General features: G+C 41.3%; 4 protein-coding genes across 16 annotated transcripts in view; 2 read left to right on the forward strand and 2 right to left on the reverse strand.

Annotated features, from left to right (window-relative positions):
* Positions 1-908: 908 nt before the first annotated feature.
* LOC127616778 (ADP-ribosylation factor 1-like) lies at positions 909-4,049 on the forward strand. The gene is made up of 5 exons (XM_052088593.1): positions 909-1,137; positions 1,540-1,726; positions 1,800-1,910; positions 2,759-2,883; positions 3,135-4,049. The coding sequence occupies exons 2-5, from the start codon at positions 1,582-1,584 to the stop codon at positions 3,291-3,293; spliced, it is 540 nt and encodes a 179-aa protein (XP_051944553.1). The 5' UTR covers positions 909-1,137; positions 1,540-1,581; the 3' UTR covers positions 3,294-4,049.
* On the reverse strand, positions 3,133-11,009 carry c15h1orf35 (chromosome 15 C1orf35 homolog). Of its 3 annotated transcripts, none has more exons than XM_052088559.1 (10): positions 10,930-11,009; positions 10,401-10,503; positions 9,392-9,539; positions 9,248-9,293; positions 9,076-9,158; positions 8,731-8,803; positions 8,350-8,429; positions 7,827-7,949; positions 5,760-6,819; positions 3,133-5,664 (listed from the first exon to the last, which is right to left on the reverse strand). In XM_052088559.1, exons 2-9 carry the CDS (start codon positions 10,495-10,497, stop codon positions 6,564-6,566), a joined length of 906 nt encoding a protein of 301 aa, XP_051944519.1. In that variant the 5' UTR covers positions 10,498-10,503; positions 10,930-11,009; the 3' UTR covers positions 3,133-5,664; positions 5,760-6,563. The 3 variants fall into 3 exon arrangements, with proteins under 3 accessions (XP_051944519.1, XP_051944518.1, XP_051944517.1); XM_052088558.1 differs by having other exon boundaries at positions 10,815-10,951; XM_052088557.1 differs by lacking the exon at positions 10,930-11,009 and having other exon boundaries at positions 10,401-10,512.
* guk1a (guanylate kinase 1a) lies at positions 10,951-17,138 on the forward strand. The gene is made up of 7 exons (XM_052088589.1): positions 10,951-11,098; positions 12,632-12,745; positions 13,629-13,670; positions 13,763-13,998; positions 15,025-15,109; positions 15,482-15,567; positions 16,421-17,138. The coding sequence occupies exons 1-7, from the start codon at positions 11,065-11,067 to the stop codon at positions 16,457-16,459; spliced, it is 636 nt and encodes a 211-aa protein (XP_051944549.1). The 5' UTR covers positions 10,951-11,064; the 3' UTR covers positions 16,460-17,138.
* A 543-nt stretch (positions 17,139-17,681) lies between these two features.
* Positions 17,682-20,564, reverse strand: part of obscnb (obscurin, cytoskeletal calmodulin and titin-interacting RhoGEF b) — a 64,502-nt gene continuing 61,619 nt past the window's right edge. For all 11 annotated transcript variants that reach the window (XM_052088343.1, XM_052088345.1, XM_052088341.1 and 8 more), the window contains one exon: positions 17,682-19,829. In XM_052088343.1, the coding sequence (XP_051944303.1) occupies positions 18,770-19,829 (1,060 nt within the window). In that variant the 3' untranslated portion in view covers positions 17,682-18,769. The remainder of the gene's footprint in view (positions 19,830-20,564) is intronic.

The raw sequence follows: 20,564 nt of genomic DNA on the forward strand, positions 1-20,564 counted from the left end.
TGTCTGCGTGGGTTTTCTCCGGGTACTTCGGTTCCCTTGCATATTCCAAACACATGCATGGCAAATTACACGCTGATCCCTCATTCAGGATCCTTTGCACCTTGAAAAAATAGTTATTAAAATAGGACACGGCTTCAATAGGTCTCTGTACACTACTGTTTTGAGTGAGATTATTAAAAAAATTGTACTCACTCCAAACAATGATTGAAAAGTAATTTTCTCCATTGTAAATCATTTTTGTTTCTGGGTAAACAACACCCACATGAATGACAACAACGCGTGCAAATATACTGAAAGAGGTCTCGGGCGCGCCTGGCAGGGCCAAACACAAATTATGGTTTTAGTGGGGGCTGGGAGTATGACCCTTTTCTGTGTGGTCTGTCACCAGCTATAAACTCAACTGGCCTCCTGCTGCCCCCCCGCTGGGGGTAGCTGGCATAGTTGACCCTGGTTAAAATTCAACTGGCCCCTCAATGAGCTCCTTTTTCAATGACCTGCTTGGTTTAAAATGAAAAAGGAAGTGGATTTATTGTGATTAAAAACACTACTACTTGTACTGTTGCTCATTTACCAGTAAATTTAATACAATAAAAGTGATCGGTTTTATGCTGAGGAATAATAATGTATTTCTTGTCCTAATTATTATTATTGTTATGTAATATTATTGGGATATATTGGGATAAATATATATTGCAAATATAGGCACACAAAACTATGCACCATTGTTATAAAATTACTTTAACCTCAGAACATTTTTTCTCCAGACAACGTAATATGATTAATACTATTAATATTGAGAGACAGATTAATTTTACATATTCGTTTGTCCTTTCCTTTTTACAGTGAACTCACCTAGGCCGATTGAAGTGCCCCTTTTTGACCACAGGAGGCAATATCCCGCGGAATGGCAGGACGAACACGGAAGAGAAGCCATGACGGATGTTGTGACGTGTCCAATGGTCGCCATTTCCCGGAGGAAGGAAACGCCTTGAAGTTGCCACAAGGCAAAAGCTCCTTGTAAGTGCTCAGCTGAGAAACTTCTTTCTTCTTTCCCCAGCGTTGTGTCATTGCGAGTCTTGTTTTGTTATAAGCGGGGGGCAGCGTTGATGACAAGCGGCAGGGGTAAGTGTCGAGGAGCTAAGCGCTAACCGAATCGGTTGGCTTACTTCCCGAAGTGTAACATCGGCTGTTTTCGGCAATTCACTTCATTCAAACAGTCTTTCGAATAAGTGCCGCCGACGCCTCGCGAGATAACGTTTTCTGGTTACGTGACGACTTGATTAAGTGTTTGTCATTTGTAATTTCATATTCAACTCATTCTCAACACCAGCCGGTGCTTTTTTCTTATACGCCGAATGGTGGTTTTAACGTTTTTACTTCATTTGAATGTATTTTGATTTCAAGAACTGATCATAATTTTGGCTTGGTCTTAATTTTTAAGAGCGCATCCCATTTCAGTGACGTCACTGTCGCACCTGAAGCAACCTCTCCATGTCCTAGCTATGTTGACAATGGGTGTTTTGTTTCTCCAGACAAGACATTCCTGTCAGCACATTCCTCTCAGCAGCAACAGTGCCAGCCATGGGAAATATATTTGAAACCCTGTTCAAATTCTTGGGCAAGAAGGAAATGAGGATCCTCATGGTGGGCTTGGATGCGGCAGGCAAAACCACCATTTTGTACAAACTCAAGCTTGGGGAGATTGTCACCACCATCCCAACAATAGGTAAATAAACATCAGCGTGTTTGTCAGTGTTCTGGGTGTGGACATTAACGTGACCGTACTTTCTGCCATGCAGGCTTTAATGTGGAGACGGTGGAGTACAAGAACATCAGCTTTACGGTGTGGGACGTTGGTGGTCAGGACAAGATTCGACCGCTGTGGCGTCATTATTTTCAGAACACACAAGGCATGTGTTAAGGCATCACCCTGCATCTTGCTGAAATGGAATCACCGTTTTAAAAATGTTAAAAAGCCAAACAGGGAGAAGAAAAATGTGCGCTTACCAATGTTGGGCAATTTACGTTCCTTTAAAACAAATCAGTTAACTAGTAGTCACTTTCTCAGAAAAGTAATAATTGGTAACATAATTTAAAAACGTGAAAAAAATGTCAAACATTTTGGATTTTTGAGCATGCCGCAATGTGCATATGGCATACTGTACATTGATTATTTTAATTTTATTTCCAGAAAAGTAACATTTCACATTACTGTCAAGGAAGGCTGATTTCATTTGTCAATATTTGACTGGGCTCGTTCCTCAGACCTCACACCCCACTACTTGTCAACTCGTGCGAGTGCTTGTTTTCGTTTGTTCCAACAGACCTCCTAAACTCCCTCTGAGTGGCTTACAAGGAAATTTGAATCGACCTCACCCAATCATCATCACTTAGGCGGTTTTCTCGCGGTCTCACTTCAGTGAACTTTCTGGTCTGAAAACAGGTGTAGTGAACTAAGAAGTAACTTCCTGCATTATTTGGCAATAACGGCAAAAGGCACAGTCACAATTGAAAAGTTGGAGTACGTGTTTCTGAAAAAGTAACGCTGTCTTTTCACAACGTTGTTATAATTTAGGAACAGAAGTTAGCTTTTAGCAAATATGTTGGTAGCTAAGAATTAATACAATCCATGGTTCAATTTATACCAATAAAAGCTAACTGGGGAGGAAAACGCCTTTTCACACAAGATGCTCCCTCCTGTGATGTGGCTTGATCATTGGTATGCGTGTACCCCGCCTAAGGTGTGTTTCTGTCACAGGTCTCATTTTTGTGGTGGACAGCAACGACCGAGATCGATGCTCCGAGGCTCGTGAGGAGCTCATGAGGATGTTGGCGGAGGATGAACTGAGCGGCGCTTTGCTCTTAGTTTTTGCTAATAAACAGGTGAGTCGTCTTCCTGAAAGAAGTGCAATCCGACTTCCGTCGACATGTGCATTGTTCACACTCATGAAAACCCAATAAAACCTCATGAAAGTGAGGTATAAGTATAAAGTATATTGAGCACCCGCAAATGGACGTGCACAAGCACAAACCCAAGTGTCCATTTCCAACCGCAAATTTGTGTTTGTCTTGTGCTGAGCGACTTGTTTCCCGAGCATTCTGATCATGTTTCTTTTCCAATGTGGCCTTGACAGGACCTGCCCAATGCCATGACTGCATCTGAAATCACAGACAAGCTGGGTCTTCACTCCCTGCGCGACAGACAATGGTACATCCAGGCTACCTGCGCCACAAATGGGGAAGGCCTCTACGAGGGACTCGATTGGTTGTCCAACAGGCTGAAAAACCACTAACGCTCACCTCATACCTTTTTACATTCTGCCTTTACTGAGCTGTCGTTACCGCAGATACACTGGACGATTACCTCGATTGGCCAAAGCTGACGTGTTTGTATTTTATGTAATAGATTTTGGTAATGGGCCAACTTTACTTGAATTTTTCTGGTCTGATTGTTTGCCTTTCGGATGGGTGATAAATGAGGGAAGTGTGGAATCAACTTTGCCCAGCAACCATATGACCAGTTGGCAAAAAAAAAAAAAAAGATGCACTTGCGACAATGTGCCAGAATAACAAGATCCAGGCCACCTCCCATTTGGTAAACACTGGAATGTTACATGCAACATATCTTGTTGGAAGGGCATTTTCTTTTTCTATTTTGTCTGTCTCAGGTCCACGTTTGCCTTAAAGAGCATACACTAACTTAAAAACGATGCACAACTTATCACACGTTAGGCCCGCCTTGTGACGGTACAACGTCGTGGCTGTACTCGATGCCTTTTGGAAAGAGGCAAGGCTTTTGAACAGCAATAAAGAATAAAGAATATTTCTTCTGCTGCACATGGTTCACGTTTGGTACAAACAGAAACCTATATCATGCCTTCATCTATCAAAGTGTTGCCTCCTGTTTTTTCCTCAATGTTACTGCACTGTTCTGAATATAGATGGGGTGGGTGTGTTTTTGTGATTTCTAATTATTGAAATGTTTGAATTAATCTATGGGTATTGCGAGTTAAGACGCACTTTAATAAAAGTTAAATGGATTCAATGTACCTGCAATTGATTTTTTCTTTATACTCGACTCTGCAATAAAAGTGGTTCAATGTTACAAAATTAACCATTAATGCATTTTTTAAAATACTAAATCATTTGCCTCAAGAGGGATAAACAAATTCATATTTCAAATGTGTGTGACCCCACACTTGACGAAAAAGGAAGTGTATGCTTCCTGGGGTTGTGTTCATGCGACGTACTGGAGATGAAGCACACCAAAGTCACAGCCAAAACTGACCTGAGAGAGCCAGCCTAGTGCCACAGACCCACAGTGAATACAAAAAAAACAAAGAAAAGTTATGCGTTGTAAGTGCTCCTTTCAGCAACAATTAATGCCGCAGGTCTTTTTGGATATGATGCCACAATACAGGCTTGCAACACCGATCTTGGGACAGTTTTGACCATTCCCTTTTGCAGCACCTCTCGAGCTCCATCAGGGCGGATGGCAAGAATTTGTCGAGAGCCAATTTCAGACCTTTCAGGGGATGTTCAATCAGATTCAATTCTGGTCTCTGGCTGGCCTACTTAAGGACATTTCCCAGTTGTCCTGAAGCCCACCAAATGAAGGGGGTAATTATTTAAATGTACTTTCTGGTTGTGTGACACTTCCATCTTCGATTGACAAAAGGGGGTGTCATAACTGCACTCATTAGGTGACCCAGTGGGAGAGCAATGTGCTGCCTATGGCTGTAGGAGAACACTTAAATGTTTGGCCTGAAGCAGTGAGTGACCTGCCGCATGCACGCTGCGTAGGCTAGGGAGGGAATCTAGAAGGGCATTCTTGCAGGTTGATTAGGCTGCTATGGTTCATGCAGCCATGCCTATAAAATGGAGGCGGTGGCAAAGGGGTGGGTAGGGCAAGTCCATGGCTGCTCATAGTGAGCCTTTGTGTGGACCGTCCTGTCCTGCTGCTCCATCAGCTTGGTTTGTGTGTGGCACACTAATGCGTTAAAAAAAAGTGGGGGCATCTGTTTTTTTCTTTCTTTCTATGAATTCCTTGCTCTTTTTTTAATGCACCCCCATAGGTGCAGCCCCTCCTCATTAAGGGCCCATACAAACACAAGGCTCTAATCGGAGCAGCTATTACAATGGCAGTGAACCAGTCGGAGGTGTGAACCTTCAAGGGATTAACTGGTCTCTCGTAGCATTAGAGAAGGACAAGTTCCAAGTCGTCATTTTAAACACCCCCCCCCCCATATAAAACCGTGAACTGAAGTCCCCTGCCCAAGGCTCAAAGCGTCACCGTACATTAAAAAAAAAAAACATTTCAAAACATTTTTACCATAAACATAAGAAGCACAACTACTCACCCTATGAAACGACGGGAGATAACAGAGACGGTTAGCAGAGAAGTTCTTCTCATTTTAGACTACCGGTACATGCTTTTTAGCTCATGCTATTTCGGTTAGCGTCTGCAGGGTGATGTTTTTGATTCCATACCTTAGTTAGCTGCATGTTATTTAGGTTAGCTTCTGCTCGGTAACATTAAGACAAACTTTCAACCATTTAAAAAAAAAAAAAAAGGTAAAGTAAAACTACTCACCCTTTGAAGATGCCTGATACAGCGGATATTGTTGGGGAGCTTCTCCAGTAATTTTCATGCTAGTCGTCACACTTTCAAGGACAGGATATTTAGGTTAGCATCAGCTTGGTAACAACACAAGAATTCTTTCACCCCGATACAATATTTACAAGCCAAAACTACTCACCCCTAGAAGAAACCTGGCACATTGAAGATTGCTAGCCGGCTTCTCCAGGCATTTCCAGGTACAGCACAGTTCGCTTAGCAATCTGCTGAATAACATCAGTACAGCAATATCCTAAACATGTTAATAAAAAGTACAATCAAGTAAAACTGCTCAACTTTGATAGGGGCTTGACATAATGGAGCTTGTTGGCGAATTTCTCTGGTCATTTTCATGCTTGTCATTATGAGTGACTTGCTACACGTTTGACTAAACACTATTTAGGTTAGCATTTGCATAATAAAAAGAGTAAAAAAATTAACCTCAACAACTGCATAATGAAAGTAAAATACAGTTAAACTACTCACCCTCTCGGGACATTTTCATATTAGTCATCAGCAATTATAGTGCTTTTGTTAGCATAAAGGATGTCTGCTTGTAAAATTACTTTAAGTTATGCTATCAATGAATTAAACAAAGGAATGTGTCTTTTATGTATGCACTAAGATACATTTGCTGTTCTATGGCTACTGTTGCCTTTGAGGTATCAAGTAATAAGACTTGATTAGGAGTTAGTAATATGTCCAAAAAAACAAAACAAAAAACAAATAAAACAATGGGCCAATTCTGAATGGTACATAAAAGGTTTAATCGTTGTTATTGAGGGTAAAAACAAAGAAGTGGTAATAAATGGCAAATCAACAAAAATGGCCCTCAAAACCTCCATTAGGTAAATGAGGTCTTCAGGAGCGCTCAAGCTTTTGAAGAGCGTCTTTATGAGTGAGCGAGTGGGAGGGGCGGGTTGGGACTGGGTGACGGAGAAGCACATTAGCTGTCCGAGTCTGTGTCGTGGCGTCGCCTGTGGCTTTGTGCGGCCCCGCTAGGGGCCGTCTTGTGGCCCGAGGGGTTACGGGGGACAGGGGACCCCCCGTCGGAGGTGTCTGTGTCGTGGCGCTGCTGTCGATGATGAGGGCGTGGGGGCTGTTGCTGTGCCTTCGGTCCCCCCCTTGAATGGCTGTCATGGGGTCTGGCTCCACTCTGACTGCGGTATGATGGATTAGGATGGTGGTGGTCCTTTCGGGGCCTGAAGAGCAATAGAAAGCAAATAATCAGACTTTGGCTTCTCATCCTTCTCTTGAATCATGAAGGCAGGCATTTTAGAGCGAGAAGCATCCCCGTCGCCTTCAACAGAGTTGTGTGCGTCCCCATTCGTATCATATTCAGATTACTGAATTTTATCTACCCCCACTTTCCCTCTCATTTCCACTTCCAATGTAGGTATGGACAAAAAAAAAAAAGAATAAAAATAGAAATTCATCCAAACAAGTTGAACAGTGCAAGTTATTTCATGACTTTATTTTGACAGACTTCATGAGGATTACGCCTTACGCCAAACAAAAACCTAAATGCTTCCTTGGCAAGACATTACAACATTGCATAAGAAACCATGGACATGATTTTTCAGATGACTAGACAAATTAGGGGTGAACTGCAATTTAATGATGCTTCAGCACTATGAGTTCCACTTTTTCAATGTATCTACTGAAATAAATGAAAGTTTCTAAAATATTTTATGACTGTGTCTATCCATCCATCCATTTTCTGATCCGCTTATCCTCACAAGGGTAGCTGGAGCTTATCCCAGCCGTCTTCGGGTGTAGGCGCGGGACAGCCTGAACCCCCTAAAATACATTTGTCATCGGTCCTATTCTTTAGTAAATGAGTGTATACTTAATGGGTGTATACTTTTTTTTCTGTTGAAACAAATATATTTTATGTATTTGTTCTCCTTTTGAATAAAAATCTCCATAACAATGAAAAAATGAACTATTATTGATAAATGCCTCGCCCCGATGCAGTTCAGTGAAATCCTTTTTCCTCCTTTTTTGATTGTCTCCGGTTTATTGGAGAGCATCAGGCTCCAGTTTCCACGCTTCCAAAACGCAAGCAATGACTGGTTGGTTTGAGGTGGGCGCCCTCTAGTGAATCTTTTCGAATCATCACAAATGCATCTGAACTAAGAGTAGCTTGGTGTAAACCGAATATAAATCATGTACAAGGGGCCTAAAATGTGCTCACTGTTCAACCAACCTCTTTCTGTCGTCATCTGAATCCGAGGAAGAGTCGCTTCTCTGCCTCTTCTTTTTCTTCTTCTTCTTTTTCTCCTTTTTGCTCTTCTTTTCTTTCTTTTTCTTCTTGGTCTCCTGACTAAAACTATTCAAAACAACAATAAAAAGAAAAGCAAAATGAGTTAAGAGCCTCACTAGGACTGTAAAAAAGTATTTATTTCCAGCAAAGCTGATGGGATGCCACATGAGGGAAACTCACACAATACAACGAGAGCCAACGGAAGACCTGCATTTCAGTCTGCCTTTCCGAAAAATAATGAACGCTCAAAACACCATTTCATATTGCGGTGTCAGTTTACGGCGCTGTGCAATTCCGCACTAGGGCAAACAACAATGACGCAAACAACAATGACGATCATACTGTGAATAAGTTAACATTGTTTTTACAACCAGCAGAGTTTTTGAAACAACTACAAGCAGTACTTGAAAAGTACTTTGATTATGCAAGTGAGGCTTAATGTAGTATAGTACGCATGCTTTCTTACCATTGCTCTACCTCTTCTTTTTCTGCACTCTCTGATGTCTTTGCAGTTGAAGTTTCTGGATGATTTGCAGTCTTGTGGTGCTGAAAGTAACCACCAAGTAAAAAAACGTTTCTTATGTTTCATCAAGTTGTAGACAATAAAGCCTTCACGAATAAACAGTCACCACATGTATAGAAGTGTATACTGTGGAACCAGTTTTAAAAGCTGAATTCAAACCCCTTTAATTGAGCTACTCCAATTACTCAATGACTCATTTCAGTCCTTATCACTAACATTTTCTGAAATGAGGAAATACTTTAAAGTCAACCAGTGTCACAGAGCATGCTGTGTCTAAGCTCCGGAGCGTTTCACTCCAAATCGAGCGTTTGTGTTTGGCTTTACCGTAAAAACTGGAAGGCCCATTTTAACAGCCTCCTTTTCCTTTTGGGTGAGGACCATTTTGCGCGAGCCGGCCCTGTAAATAGAAACAAACACCGCAGCTCTTATCTGTGATAAGCAGCTTGTTGAGGCTGAATGTCAAGAGGAATATTGTTGTTGTTGGACGCAAATACTGTACAACTGGTGGCTAGAGTATTGTATTTTTTCACTGCATTATGAAACGATAAGCAAACCAGAACAATTTGTTCAATAAGCAGGGATTTGATTAGCATTATTGAAAATACTGTATTACATTTACATAACAGCCTTTAAGATATTTTCACACGAAAAATAAAACAAAAACCACACCTGGAGCTTCCCAATCCCGAGAGCCGATCTACATTTTTTTCTTCACCATCATCGTCTTCTCTTCTACACATATCTGCCAAGTCCTGTTGAAATGCCAGCCATTTGGGTTAATGGATTACTTCAAAATGCCTAAAAGTTTTGGGGTGAAAGAAAACAGGGTGGAATACATTACCTCTTTTGTCAGGCCAGTGGGTTGTCTCTTTATGACCTTATGACCTCTACAATGACAGTGACAATCAGTTGTACATAACACTTTTTCGACATTGTATTTCTTCTTTTACCAATTACGGTAACATATTCTGGGTGGCACACTTACAACGCAGCCATCAATGCGTCATGTTCTGCAGCCTTTACAGCAGCGAGCTCCTCCTCTTTAGTTCGGGCGCGGCCAGTTTTGTCTTTAGCGTACCATGTCAGATCTTTGCCTTTTTGCCATCGACCAACTGGAGCCATGAGAGAATTTCCTGCAAGAAAGAACAAAAACAAAAGAAGGTGAACATTTATTTTCCCCATAAGAAATAGAGTGCCGTTGGTTCTGTTCCTTCAGTTGCGACATAATCCATATTTGTGCATAAATCGAAAAACACCATAGTTCATCACCAACCCGTGTTAATGTATTGCCGGCAGTTAAGTCATAATGACACTAACATTTAATAAGCACATCAGTGATGACTAAATAGTTTGCCTTGGAGCTCAGGGTGCCATGCGAAGTTATCCAATTTCACTTAATTTGTCCGAAAATTATTACTCACAAGTAAATATATATTTCTTCATCTCAAGATGCCGGCGATGCGTGGTAGTAGGCAAAATAATTTAATTATCTTCCGTCAGATGGGAGAAGGTATAACAACCCTGTGTGTATCCATCTTTTGCCATTCATACGACAGAATTCACGACTTTCCCGCGAGAATAGCGGGCTTGGCACAATAATCAGTTCACATTTCACGAGTAAGATGCAATAAATGGCAAATGGTATAGCATTCAATTTATTGATGTTAATGCTGTACTTCGCAAACACGGTGGCCTTCCACGTAGCATTCCATGTTGACCCAGTTGAAGGGGGGCTCAAATAGCAGAGCGGCTACGTGGATCAGCCCAGGGTGGGCGATGGATTGGACTTAAGAAGCACACGGCACCGCTCTAAAACAAGTATCAAACAATCAAGAACCCGTGTGATGAAGGACACAGTAGGAAAAGGTAAGAAAATGCAGCACGATGCGTCACGATGCCACGTTAGCGCGTTAATCAACTTATTAGCTCTTGCCTGGCTACTCGTGCTTGGGAGCTAAAACACGCGAGCGTTTAGCATTGCTTTGCATACTTACCCAGATAATTCTCTCGGTGTTTGTCCACCTTAACGTCATCCCAGTTGAACTGGTCCTGGCCTCCTCGAACCCCTCCGGCTCTCGAAGAACCGAACATGTTCGGCTTTTTTTATGAAAAGCGAAGAAATATAGCTAGTTAGCTTTGGCCCCACAGTAGCGGCCTCTGTCGTTCTAACATCCGGGGAATTCCTTAACGACCCCTCTTGGATATGCCGTACAACTTTCTTCCTGGTGGGATATGAATAGACTTCATAGACAGTTAAACATGCTGTATCTATGAATATTTATATAAGTTGACCCAAAGTGGTATCCCTATATGAATGGAAAAATCAACAGACGTCACACGATCACTCAATATTTGTCTCAATACGTATCAGGGCCTTAAATCTAAATTAATTAAAAACGTTTAAGCACCTTGGACTTTTTGGATTACAAAAAAAACCCTAAGAAAATCCGCCAATGTTTTGTTGCTTTCTTGGCCTGTATATGTGCGTATCCTGTCGCTCACGCACTCGGCTTGTTTACTCACTCGGTCGCGTAGTAATGACGTATGACACGGAACAAGCGCAAAATGTCTCTCGGAGCAAAGGAGACCAGCCTGAGCCCGAGGAAGAGCACAATCCCTCAGGGGCGTCCTCGGAAAGTGACGTCCAATTAACCGCCAATGTATATGAGATATTTCGCCAGGCTTTACTCAGGTAGGAATAACAAACATGTTTATTTGTTCCCTGTCTCTCCGGCTATTAGCAGTGTGGCAACGGCTGCCATAAAGATGCTGCGGTTTGTTTGTTTTTTGCCTCTTGTCAAGACGCGTTGTTTCATTGCAATATGTTATTCAGTAGTCACATGTTGTGCATCGGTTTATTACTTATTTCGATGAGTACAATGCTGTTCTCAGATCATAATTTGAACGCTTATTAAACTGTATAAAATGAGTCGCTACAATCTAGGAAAACAGGAATCGGATCCGGGTGGCAGTTTTAGATGCTTAGCAACCAAACATGCATTTTTATTGAGCTGTGTGTAACATGATTGTAAGGATGTATTTCCACATTTTGCTTGCACTATAGCTAGGAATGGCAGGGAAATGAGCATTACTTCGTGTATACAATGCAACACATATGGCTGCATTTACAGTAGACGGTAAAGTGACTCTTCTTGGCAACCCATTTCCAATAAATCTCACATGATTTGCTTCCAATGAGAGTCAGCTGGAGTTGATGAAGTCTAATATCTAATTTGCTGACATGCTGCACAACATATAAGTGCTCGGTGTTGAATTGCGGGTCTGTCAGAGGCTGTGGTGTAGTAATGAAGACATAAATGACTGCCACCTGAGTATCACATTGCCACTTTAATTCAAATTTTGCAGATTTATAACCGTGCACTTTGGGGCACTTATTCAAATTAGAAATTCTAATTCTAGAATGTTATTGGAGTTAAGTAAAATGGATTTGCACTTCACGAACAAAAAGAAAAATTGCAGTCCTTAAATCTGGTCTTTACTGGCGCATACCTAAAATGCCACATTATGGTCCAACCGTGTCAATCCCAGACGACAAGGGGGGGAAAAAATCAATTGGTGTGTGGGTTTAGTACTATTTATAACCCCCTTTGACTGTATGAAGTTGTTACTATATATACACAAGGATCATCCATGAGGCAACAAAAAAAAGGAAGTCCCTGGCCCTTTAAGAGAAGAGACAATGGAGAAGGACTCTTGTCATTTGCACCTGCAAACACAACCAGGTCACAACGGGATCGCGTGGATACGAGAAGGCTATTAAATGCCCTTTTTTTCTGAACTGCTATGCCTTTAGGAATTTTTTGCTTGTCAGCTATCATGTGGATAATCGTCTCTAATCGGAGCCCCATCTGACATTTGCAACCAGGGTGGCATTCTGCAACCTTTTTATTGGTTTAAAACCTCTGCGGTAATGTAACTCTCACTTCCTGATTGCTCTGGTTAAATTTTTTTTTCCACCAACGAATTAAGGTCAAAAGTCGCATTACTTAAGCTGGTATGCCAATATCTGTATAGCCCTACCCTGCCTTCTCCTCAAGTGTGCCTTGAGTGTCTTGTCTTGATTGCCTGTCTTGTAAAAGCCTCGTTAGTCGGCCTGGAATGCTGCAGTGTTGTTTTCAGTCAAATTCGTGAGTCAGCCTCTAAAATTGCAGTGTGTCACCCGTGAGCAAAGCCCTCTTACTCTCTCTGTCCTGTCTTTTTTTAGCTATGGCTGGACCGAGGCCTGTGGTGCTGAGTGGCCCATCCGGGGCGGGTAAAAGCACTCTGCTCAATAAGCTCATGAAAGAATACAATGGTGTCTTTGGCTTCAGCGTCTCTCGTGAGTTTTTGTTTTTGTTTGTTTGTTTTTAATTTACAACAAAAGAATTAACGGAACCATAAACTGTGATGGCGTATGTCAGCCAAGGGAGGGGCATAGAACCTAAAAGTAAATTAAAATAATGTAAAACACTTATAAGTAATTTTATTTGTTTATTTTTCACTATTGAATCTTGAGTTTTGACTTTTAATGACTGCACGATTTATGTTTTTATTTTAAAATTCAATTTAGCTTTGACAAACAAATACTAAATTGAAACTGAAATTTATATTTTGCTGCCAAGAACATATAGTATAAAAGTTGATGTATGAAAAAAAAACAACCAGTTATCATGCGTTATATTTGTCATTTAATTCAGGTCACTGGGCTTAACCTGCAAAATAAATGTGATCCTCAAATTTAGAAAATTGCTCCTCAAATTAAGTAATTGATTCGCAAAACTGCTCTGTAAAGAAAAAAAAGAGCCTTGTAGTACATTTGTCATTTGCCCTTTTTTTAAGCTTCAAATAAGCCTGCTTTGAGGGGTGGTTGTGTCTCATTCAAATGAAACACAGATCATGTTGCACCCCCCCCCCACCCCTCCCTACTAAAAACCATTTAATACAGCTTTTGTTGTGACGACAGTAGGCAGAACCACGGAGGAATGATGAGGCTAGTTGTGCAATAGTAGAAGTGGCAGCCCTGAGTGTGAAAACAAATAGCGAGAGCCCCCTTCAAGACAGTCAAAGCAGTGACTGTATTTTCACTTGTGGAGGATGCACTTCATCACCCAGTTGCTGAATTATACGGTACTTAAATATACAGTAAATCAGCATGCGGTAAGTTTAGTCTTCGTTGACTGTGCTGATCCATAATCAGAACACATTTGGACTTCCTCCCTCAGATACAACAAGAAACCCACGACCTGGAGAAGAGAATGGCAAAGGTACATTCGATTTTCACCTCTTTGGGATATTTGACATCATCGTTATCATTATCTTCGTCATCAACCCGTGACCTCTTTCGCTGTTCTTCCAGATTATCATTACGTCACACGGGAAGCCATGCAGGCCGCCATCGCTAAAGGCGAATTCATTGAGAGCGCAGAGTTTTCCGGGAACATGTACGGGACGAGCAGAGCCGCCGTGGATGCCGTCAAAGCACGCAACCTCATTTGCATTCTCGACATCGACATGCAAGGGGTGAAGAATATCAAGAAGACTGACCTCAATCCCATATACATCTCCATTCAGCCTCCGTCTTTGGATGTGCTGGTGAGAAAAAGTCTTCTATATGCAGGGATTCCTTGGTTTACTCAACTCAACTGTATTCACAGAGCATTTTAAAAGAACCACCGGCGTATACAAAGTGCTGTACATGGAGCAAAAATAATTCAAACAACAACATTCAAGAAATGAATAACAAAGACCGTAGAAAGCACAAAAACAGTACAACTAAAAATCAAGTCTCATGCCCGAGTCAAAAGCTAAAGAATAAAAATGAGTTTTATGACGAGTTTTAAAGATGGGCAGCGAGGGGGCTTGCCTAACATTCAACGAGGGGCCATTCTAAAGAGAGGTACCAGCAATGGAAAAGGCTCAATGCCCTCTGAGTTCTTGGTATCTCTAATAATGTCTGGTCCCCAGACCTGAGCCACCGGGCAGGTTTGTCGGGGCGGGGTAGCTCAGAGGTAAGGTGTAGCGAGGCCATTTAACGATTTGAAAGCAAATAATAGGATCTTAAAAAGAACTCTAAAATGTATAAGGGAGCCAAGAAAGGGACGCCAGAGTAGGAGTTATGTACTCTTACAAGTACCAGTCAAGAGGCCAGCAGCAGTATTCTGGACCAACTGGAGACGCTTAATGGAGGTTTGGCTGACTCCAAAATAAAGTGGATTACAGTAATCCAGCCGAGATGTGATGAAGGCATGAATTACTGTTACAAAGTGCTCTGGAGAAAGGAGAGGCTTGAGTTTAGCCAGATGCCGAAGATGAAAGAAGCTGGAAAAACCACCATTACATTAGGCAAAAAAAAAAAGAATTCAGCATAGAGAAAATCCTCTTTGTTAGTTGTTGGCAGTACACTGCAGCAGTTTGGTACATTGGCAAATCACCATGAGCATTGAACACAATTTTATTTATTTATTTTTTGGGTCAGTTTCAAATGAAATTTTAAATACCGGTACTAGCGGTATCGGGACTTGGTATCGGTGAGTCGTCAAACAGAGAATACTCATTCTGAAATGAAGTGGTATCGAACATCCCTACTCATAATATTTAGCAATCAACCTGTCCTTTTAGGAAGCCCGTCTGAGAGCCAGAAAAACTGAGTCAGAAGAGAACCTGCAGAAGCGCTTGGATGCCGCCAAGGTGGACATGGAGTTGAGTAAGTTCTTTTTTTTTTTTTTCCTCCACACAAATGGACTGCTCCACCCCCAAAATAATAAAGAAATGAAGGGGACACGTAAACAACACAATGTAACTCTTAAGTGTTCCCGTTTTTTTTAAAGCAGTTTATATTTACACTGTTCTTATGTGTCATATATTCGAGATGACCAACACAGCACTCCATAAATGACAAATGTGAGTCTCCTACCCCCCTAACAAGATGTCTGTCGTAGACATTGTCAGCAAGAATAATTATTGAACAAATAAATGAACTAAACCATTCATTTATTATTGGTATTTGTGCACCCTGCCGAAGATCACAAACCGCAGAATCCAAATATAACGCGAGCATATTTGTACTCCCGCACAGGTAAAGAACCCAACATGTTTGACGTCATGATCGTGAATGACAACTTGGAAGACGCTTATGGGCATTTAAAAGATGCTCTTCTTGAGGTGAGCTTAAAATAGATTGAGGTTGCCAGCCCTGGCGTCCCACTCAACACTGTTTCCTTATGTCGCGCAAGCTAACTCATGAACGTAGCGGTATGATTTTCCGTTGCCAAGCAAGTGTAAGAATAATTAAGATTATCATTACATTACATTACATTACTTTTAAACAGGTTGTGCTGGTGGTTCATTACTACTTTAATGTCCATTTATAGAGTTACTGAGAAGACATCATTTTTCAGTTTATGTTATAGATTAGTGAGCTAGCATTGAAGATCATGATGGAATTATCACATTATTAGATAGCTAGAGGAATGTGGCACACTGGAAACAAGTTATTAAAAAATATATTTAGACATTTCCATGCCTAACTTTGTGTTTATAATATAAACCAAACAAGTCTGCACAATCACGATTTGGTCTGGTAGCATTAGCAAGTTGTGATGCTGGTTTATTATTATTGTTTTTAAATAGCAGGTTTTAAGGTGTCTCTTGTATGCCATATTTGGTTACATTTTAACAGCTGCAATTATGTTTTATTATTCATCTTGAGCGCTACATTTAATTTATCTTTAACTTTTGCTTGTATGCTACTTTTGATCAATCATTGCTTGGATGCTACATTCCGCATTAAATAGTTGTGCAACTGTTTTTATTTAACAGCTCAATTCAATTAACTCCAGTAGTTATGTTTTAATTTTGATTGAGTGATCCATTTAAATCATTTCTAACGAATGTAATGTCGTTTTTTAAAATCTTTTATGTTGGAGATAAAACTTCAATCTCCAAGTGACAAGAAGTGCACTGAATTCAATGAAAATGATTGGATTATTGTGTTTTTTTTCCCTTCCTCCTTCAGGAAATCAACATGGTCAAGAAAATCAACATGTCTTCATAGGAGACGAGGCAAACCTCATTGTGAACATTCCATCCAAAAAAAGGTGGTCTGGAAAAGCTCCCTGAGCATTTTGTCCAAATATGTAGGTTTACATGTGTGTTTAGATGTGTTTTATTACTAAAGTGGAACTTTTTTTTTAACGACAAGGAGTTTTCCTCTTTTTTTTTTTAAATCCTTATTTACATGTGTATTCTAGAAACTTTGCTATGTGTTATATTCTGACCTGGATAGGCCAGGCGACGGAAACTGTCTGCAGTCAGCAACAGTTTTTCTCCACCCTGGACGTAACTGAACTCATTCCGACACGTTGACAAACTGGTCTGTCAAGCTTACATATTTAGCTGATTTAGCTGATTTAGTCCTTGTGCTATTGTGCATTGTCCTCGTGCCATGTGTGATGAATCAGTGTGAAAACTTGTGCAGGTAAAAAAACAAACACATCCATTTCATTGAATTTCCGAGAGTGTGCAAGTCAACTGAAAGCATATTTGTATTCCATTTCTTGATGTTTTGCTTTTTACTATGATAAAAAAAACATGTATTAGGATTAAGTCCCATGTCATGGGGATTTTTTTTAAGGGCGGGGAGCAATTATGTGTATTTAACCTGCATTTAAATTGATTTCTGTAGTGGACTGTTGAGCATTCTAACAAAATGAAATATCAAGCTTTTTCTTTGAGTTTCTTGGAATCATTGATTTTTGTGTATCTGGGTCAAAGGGTCTCCAGTAAAATTATTAAAAATCCCCCCCCCCCCCCCCCCGAACCCAATTTTCACAAATTTGGGCGGACATGCCCATGACAGCAGGACATACAACAACAAAAAAAACGTCTCAATGACCCCTGTATGAAATTGAACAGACAGTCTGCTATTTTGGTTTGAAACAGCCATTTCCGGGGCTCATACTTTTTACTGGAACACTTATTTATCAACCCGTATTGTATCGTTTTGTGGGGTTTTTATTTTATTATTGCAGTGTCCTTGGGTGTCTTGAAAGGTGCTTATAAATAAAATGTATTATTATTATTCGCATAACTTAAGATCATTTTTGTGACTACGAGATGAACATGGTCAGACTCCAGACCTGAATTCATTCGGGAGCCTCTTTGTGGTTTGGTGGAGACTGCCGTTTTGGCTATTAACCAATTTCTAATAGTCTTCAACAGCTTAAACTATTATTGGTGAACATTCATGTGGAATAACAACAGGAACAATTTGTATGTCTTTTACAAACGTGGAAACAATTTAATTTTTTTTAATTTTCAGATTTGAACACATTTGAAAGCAAACATGTTTTCCATTCAAAAACAACACATTTTAAGTACAAGCGATTACAATCTTTTGAGAGCGTTACGAACGACACAGAATCCAAATCCCTATTAAAGCAGGACTTTAATCCCTTTATTAAATTGAAATACTCAGTGCTTTGGAAAAGCAGCATGCAGTCAATTATTTAAATGAACTGAAAAAGAGCCCGCGAGCTCACGTTATTGCATCACATGAACAGACTCAGACAATTCAATGCACTATAAATGTAGCAACATGATAAATGATTCACGCAAATGACTGAATTAGGTTGACTATCTAATCGTCGTCTCCCTCTACAAAACGTATTGATCTTTACCAATCAACTTTTGGAAGTAGTTTCTATTTAAATCAACACATGAAATCTTATGAAATACTAATAAAAGGTAGCAAATTCATACCTAAATGCTATCATTTATGGTAACTGTATAACACTTCCCTCAATTACAATGTTGTGTTTCTGAGTAAAAGTTTAATTTTGAAGTCATTGACAGTGTCGTGCTTCACTCACTACGGATTCCGTGCAAGCGGCGTGGGTTCCTTTTCCACTCAGTGACGTTGTGAATGTAGACTACACAGGTTGTCTGTGTTCTTTAAGGTGACAAGTAACCAGTCTAGTGTGTCCACCTTTTGCTAACATAAGCAGTCGTTAATTTAACGGTCTGGAAATCTCCTATTTTACCAGTGCTGTATTATGTTGCACAAGAGTACCATGGATGTAGTATGCACTCTAATGCCATAGTTACTGATTGTCATTCCACAAGATCTTATTTTCTTTCAGTGTCTGTGACAAGAAACAGTCAGGTTTCAGGTCCACAGTTTGGTTTGAGGAAATCGAAGGTGACGATCGCTCAGTTTTGACTGTCGTGATCGCGTCTTATCGTGCAATCATTATTTTGTCATATGGAATGGTTTCTAACAGCTGAAAATATTCTGAAAGTTAGGAGAGGATTCAAACCGATGGCATTTAAGACTAAGGAGGATTGTGGTGAACAGAATACAAAGCTACTGGTTTTGGGGTTGTTGTTTGTCGCTGATTTGAAGTGTGACAGGGTTTCCCACGGATGTATAGCCGGACATCTGCGTTGATATTTTGGTTTTAAAGCTGCGCTGCCCTCCTCCCACCCTCTGCACCTCGGAGCAGTACGAAGGCTTCACCTCCAGCTTGGCGTCGCTCACTTGAATGGGGACGCGCCTTTCCGACTGTGTACTGCTTGCTTGTGGCAAATTAGATGAGAAAAGATTGCCAGCTAGATGCTCTCTACAGCGAGAGAAAAATCCGCTTCTATGCCTCGGAGCCGCCACGGGACGTCCCACGTTGAGGAGCACCGGATGTCCCACGGCGGTGCCGCCAACCTCCCTCTGGAGCACGGAGATCTCACAAGGCTTCTCGACAGGACCGTAGCTGGTCGAACCGTCATATCCTCCTTCCTTTGGGACGTAATCCTCCAAGTCTTCCAGTGCTAGAACATGACTTCCACGTGTTAGTGTCTTTGCTTCCTGCTTTCCATAAAGGTCTTCATCATTATCATCATCGGGTTCCAAGATGACGATTTGCAGATCCTCCGGGTCTTTACGAGCCTCCCCAGCCGTGGTAAGAACAGACGAGATCTCAAAGGGATCTCCTGAACCAAACGGAGTCGCCTCATCCTCCCAGGCGCTGGCTCCCAGCTCCACCAGATTATTATTGGAATTGTTTGCATTCGGGTTCTCCGCGGGTGATCTTTTGGGTCTGGAAGGAGCGGTGGAGCTGGCCGGCGACACACCCCTCCTCCTAGACAGCCTGGGAGATTTATTGACCTTGTACTCGATCACCTCCTCCACCTCAACCCAATTGGGCTTGCTCTCCGCGACAACAGAACTGGCACCCTCCGCACCCTCAGCTTCTGTGACATAGTAGGTTGGCACCGCGCTTTTCCTGGGAGCGGCGGCCATCCTCCTGGTTCTGCTGGTGGAGGTCTCTGAGGTGGTCATCTCCAAGCGGTGGGCTCCAGTGCCAGTCATGCCAGGGGACTTGTGCCTCCTCATTCTTGGATTCTTCACCACTGTGGTGATTGTCTCCTCGCTGCCAATAAACCACCACCGCAGACATTATTATCCAAGAGGACTCGGCACTGGTTCACGTGCAATTTTCACACAGACTGTCCAAGCAAGGGAGGGATGGTGTTAGTCACAGGTGTCAAAGTCAAGGCCCGCAGGCCAGATCTGGCCCGCCACATTATTTTATTTGGCCCGCGGAAGCAATTCAAGCATGTCAACTTCCATGATGCTTGCTGAAGTCTAAACCAAAATGTCGTATATAATGAAATAAATACAATCTTTGAACAATCCATGATTCTTGACTTCTGATGTCAAAACTAGTTATCCATCTATTTGTTGTTCGTTGTGTATATAATATGTGGAGGTGGTTAAACATTTACATGGTTTCACAAAATTCACTGTCATAACGGCCCTCCAAGGGAAACCGGAACTACAATGTAGCCCGCAACAAAAATGAGTTTGGCACCCCTGGTGTAAGTGAAATGGCGACTGATGGTTCTCCAAAATGCCGCCATAAAAGAAGCATGCCGTAGTAGGACAATCATTTATTTCGTGTCATGAGGTGTTTTGAGTTGGTGGTTAAATTTGCATCCCGTGCGAACAGCCAATCCTTTTTGTTAGCCGCGTGGGAAGAATTGTTCGCACTCACGCTTTGCATTACACAAATTTGAATCGCAGTCACAATACAGTTCACACGGCATGCGAAATGACAACGTCGCACAAATTTCGGAGAAAAAAAAAATCGAGCTTCCATCATGTA

This window comes from Hippocampus zosterae, chromosome 15 (assembly GCF_025434085.1).
Source record: "Hippocampus zosterae strain Florida chromosome 15, ASM2543408v3, whole genome shotgun sequence".
NCBI classification, from domain to species: domain Eukaryota; kingdom Metazoa; phylum Chordata; class Actinopteri; order Syngnathiformes; family Syngnathidae; genus Hippocampus; species Hippocampus zosterae.

What these genes read in the sequence shown, in the direction of transcription:
- LOC127616778 (XM_052088593.1), top strand. Translation starts at nt 1,582, where the DNA reads ATGGGAAATATATTTGAAACCCTGTTCAAATTCTTGGGCAAGAAGGAA. An exon ending in CACCACCATCCCAACAATAG is followed by an intron (nt 1,727 to 1,799) that starts GTAAATAAACAT and finishes TCTGCCATGCAG; the next exon opens with GCTTTAATGTGGAGACGGTG. An exon ending in TTATTTTCAGAACACACAAG is followed by an intron (nt 1,911 to 2,758) that starts GCATGTGTTAAG and finishes TTTCTGTCACAG; the next exon opens with GTCTCATTTTTGTGGTGGAC.
- c15h1orf35 (XM_052088559.1), bottom strand. Translation starts at nt 10,497, where the DNA reads ATGTTCGGTTCTTCGAGAGCCGGAGGGGTTCGAGGAGGCCAGGACCAG. An exon ending in ACACCGAGAGAATTATCTGG is followed by an intron (nt 9,540 to 10,400) that starts GTAAGTATGCAA and finishes TCTTTCTTGCAG; the next exon opens with GAAATTCTCTCATGGCTCCA. An exon ending in TCGGGATTGGGAAGCTCCAG is followed by an intron (nt 8,804 to 9,075) that starts GTGTGGTTTTTG and finishes TTCTATTTACAG; the next exon opens with GGCCGGCTCGCGCAAAATGG.
- guk1a (XM_052088589.1), top strand. Translation starts at nt 11,065, where the DNA reads ATGTATATGAGATATTTCGCCAGGCTTTACTCAG. An exon ending in TTTCGCCAGGCTTTACTCAG is followed by an intron (nt 11,099 to 12,631) that starts GTAGGAATAACA and finishes GTCTTTTTTTAG; the next exon opens with CTATGGCTGGACCGAGGCCT. An exon ending in CAAGGTGGACATGGAGTTGA is followed by an intron (nt 15,110 to 15,481) that starts GTAAGTTCTTTT and finishes ACTCCCGCACAG; the next exon opens with GTAAAGAACCCAACATGTTT.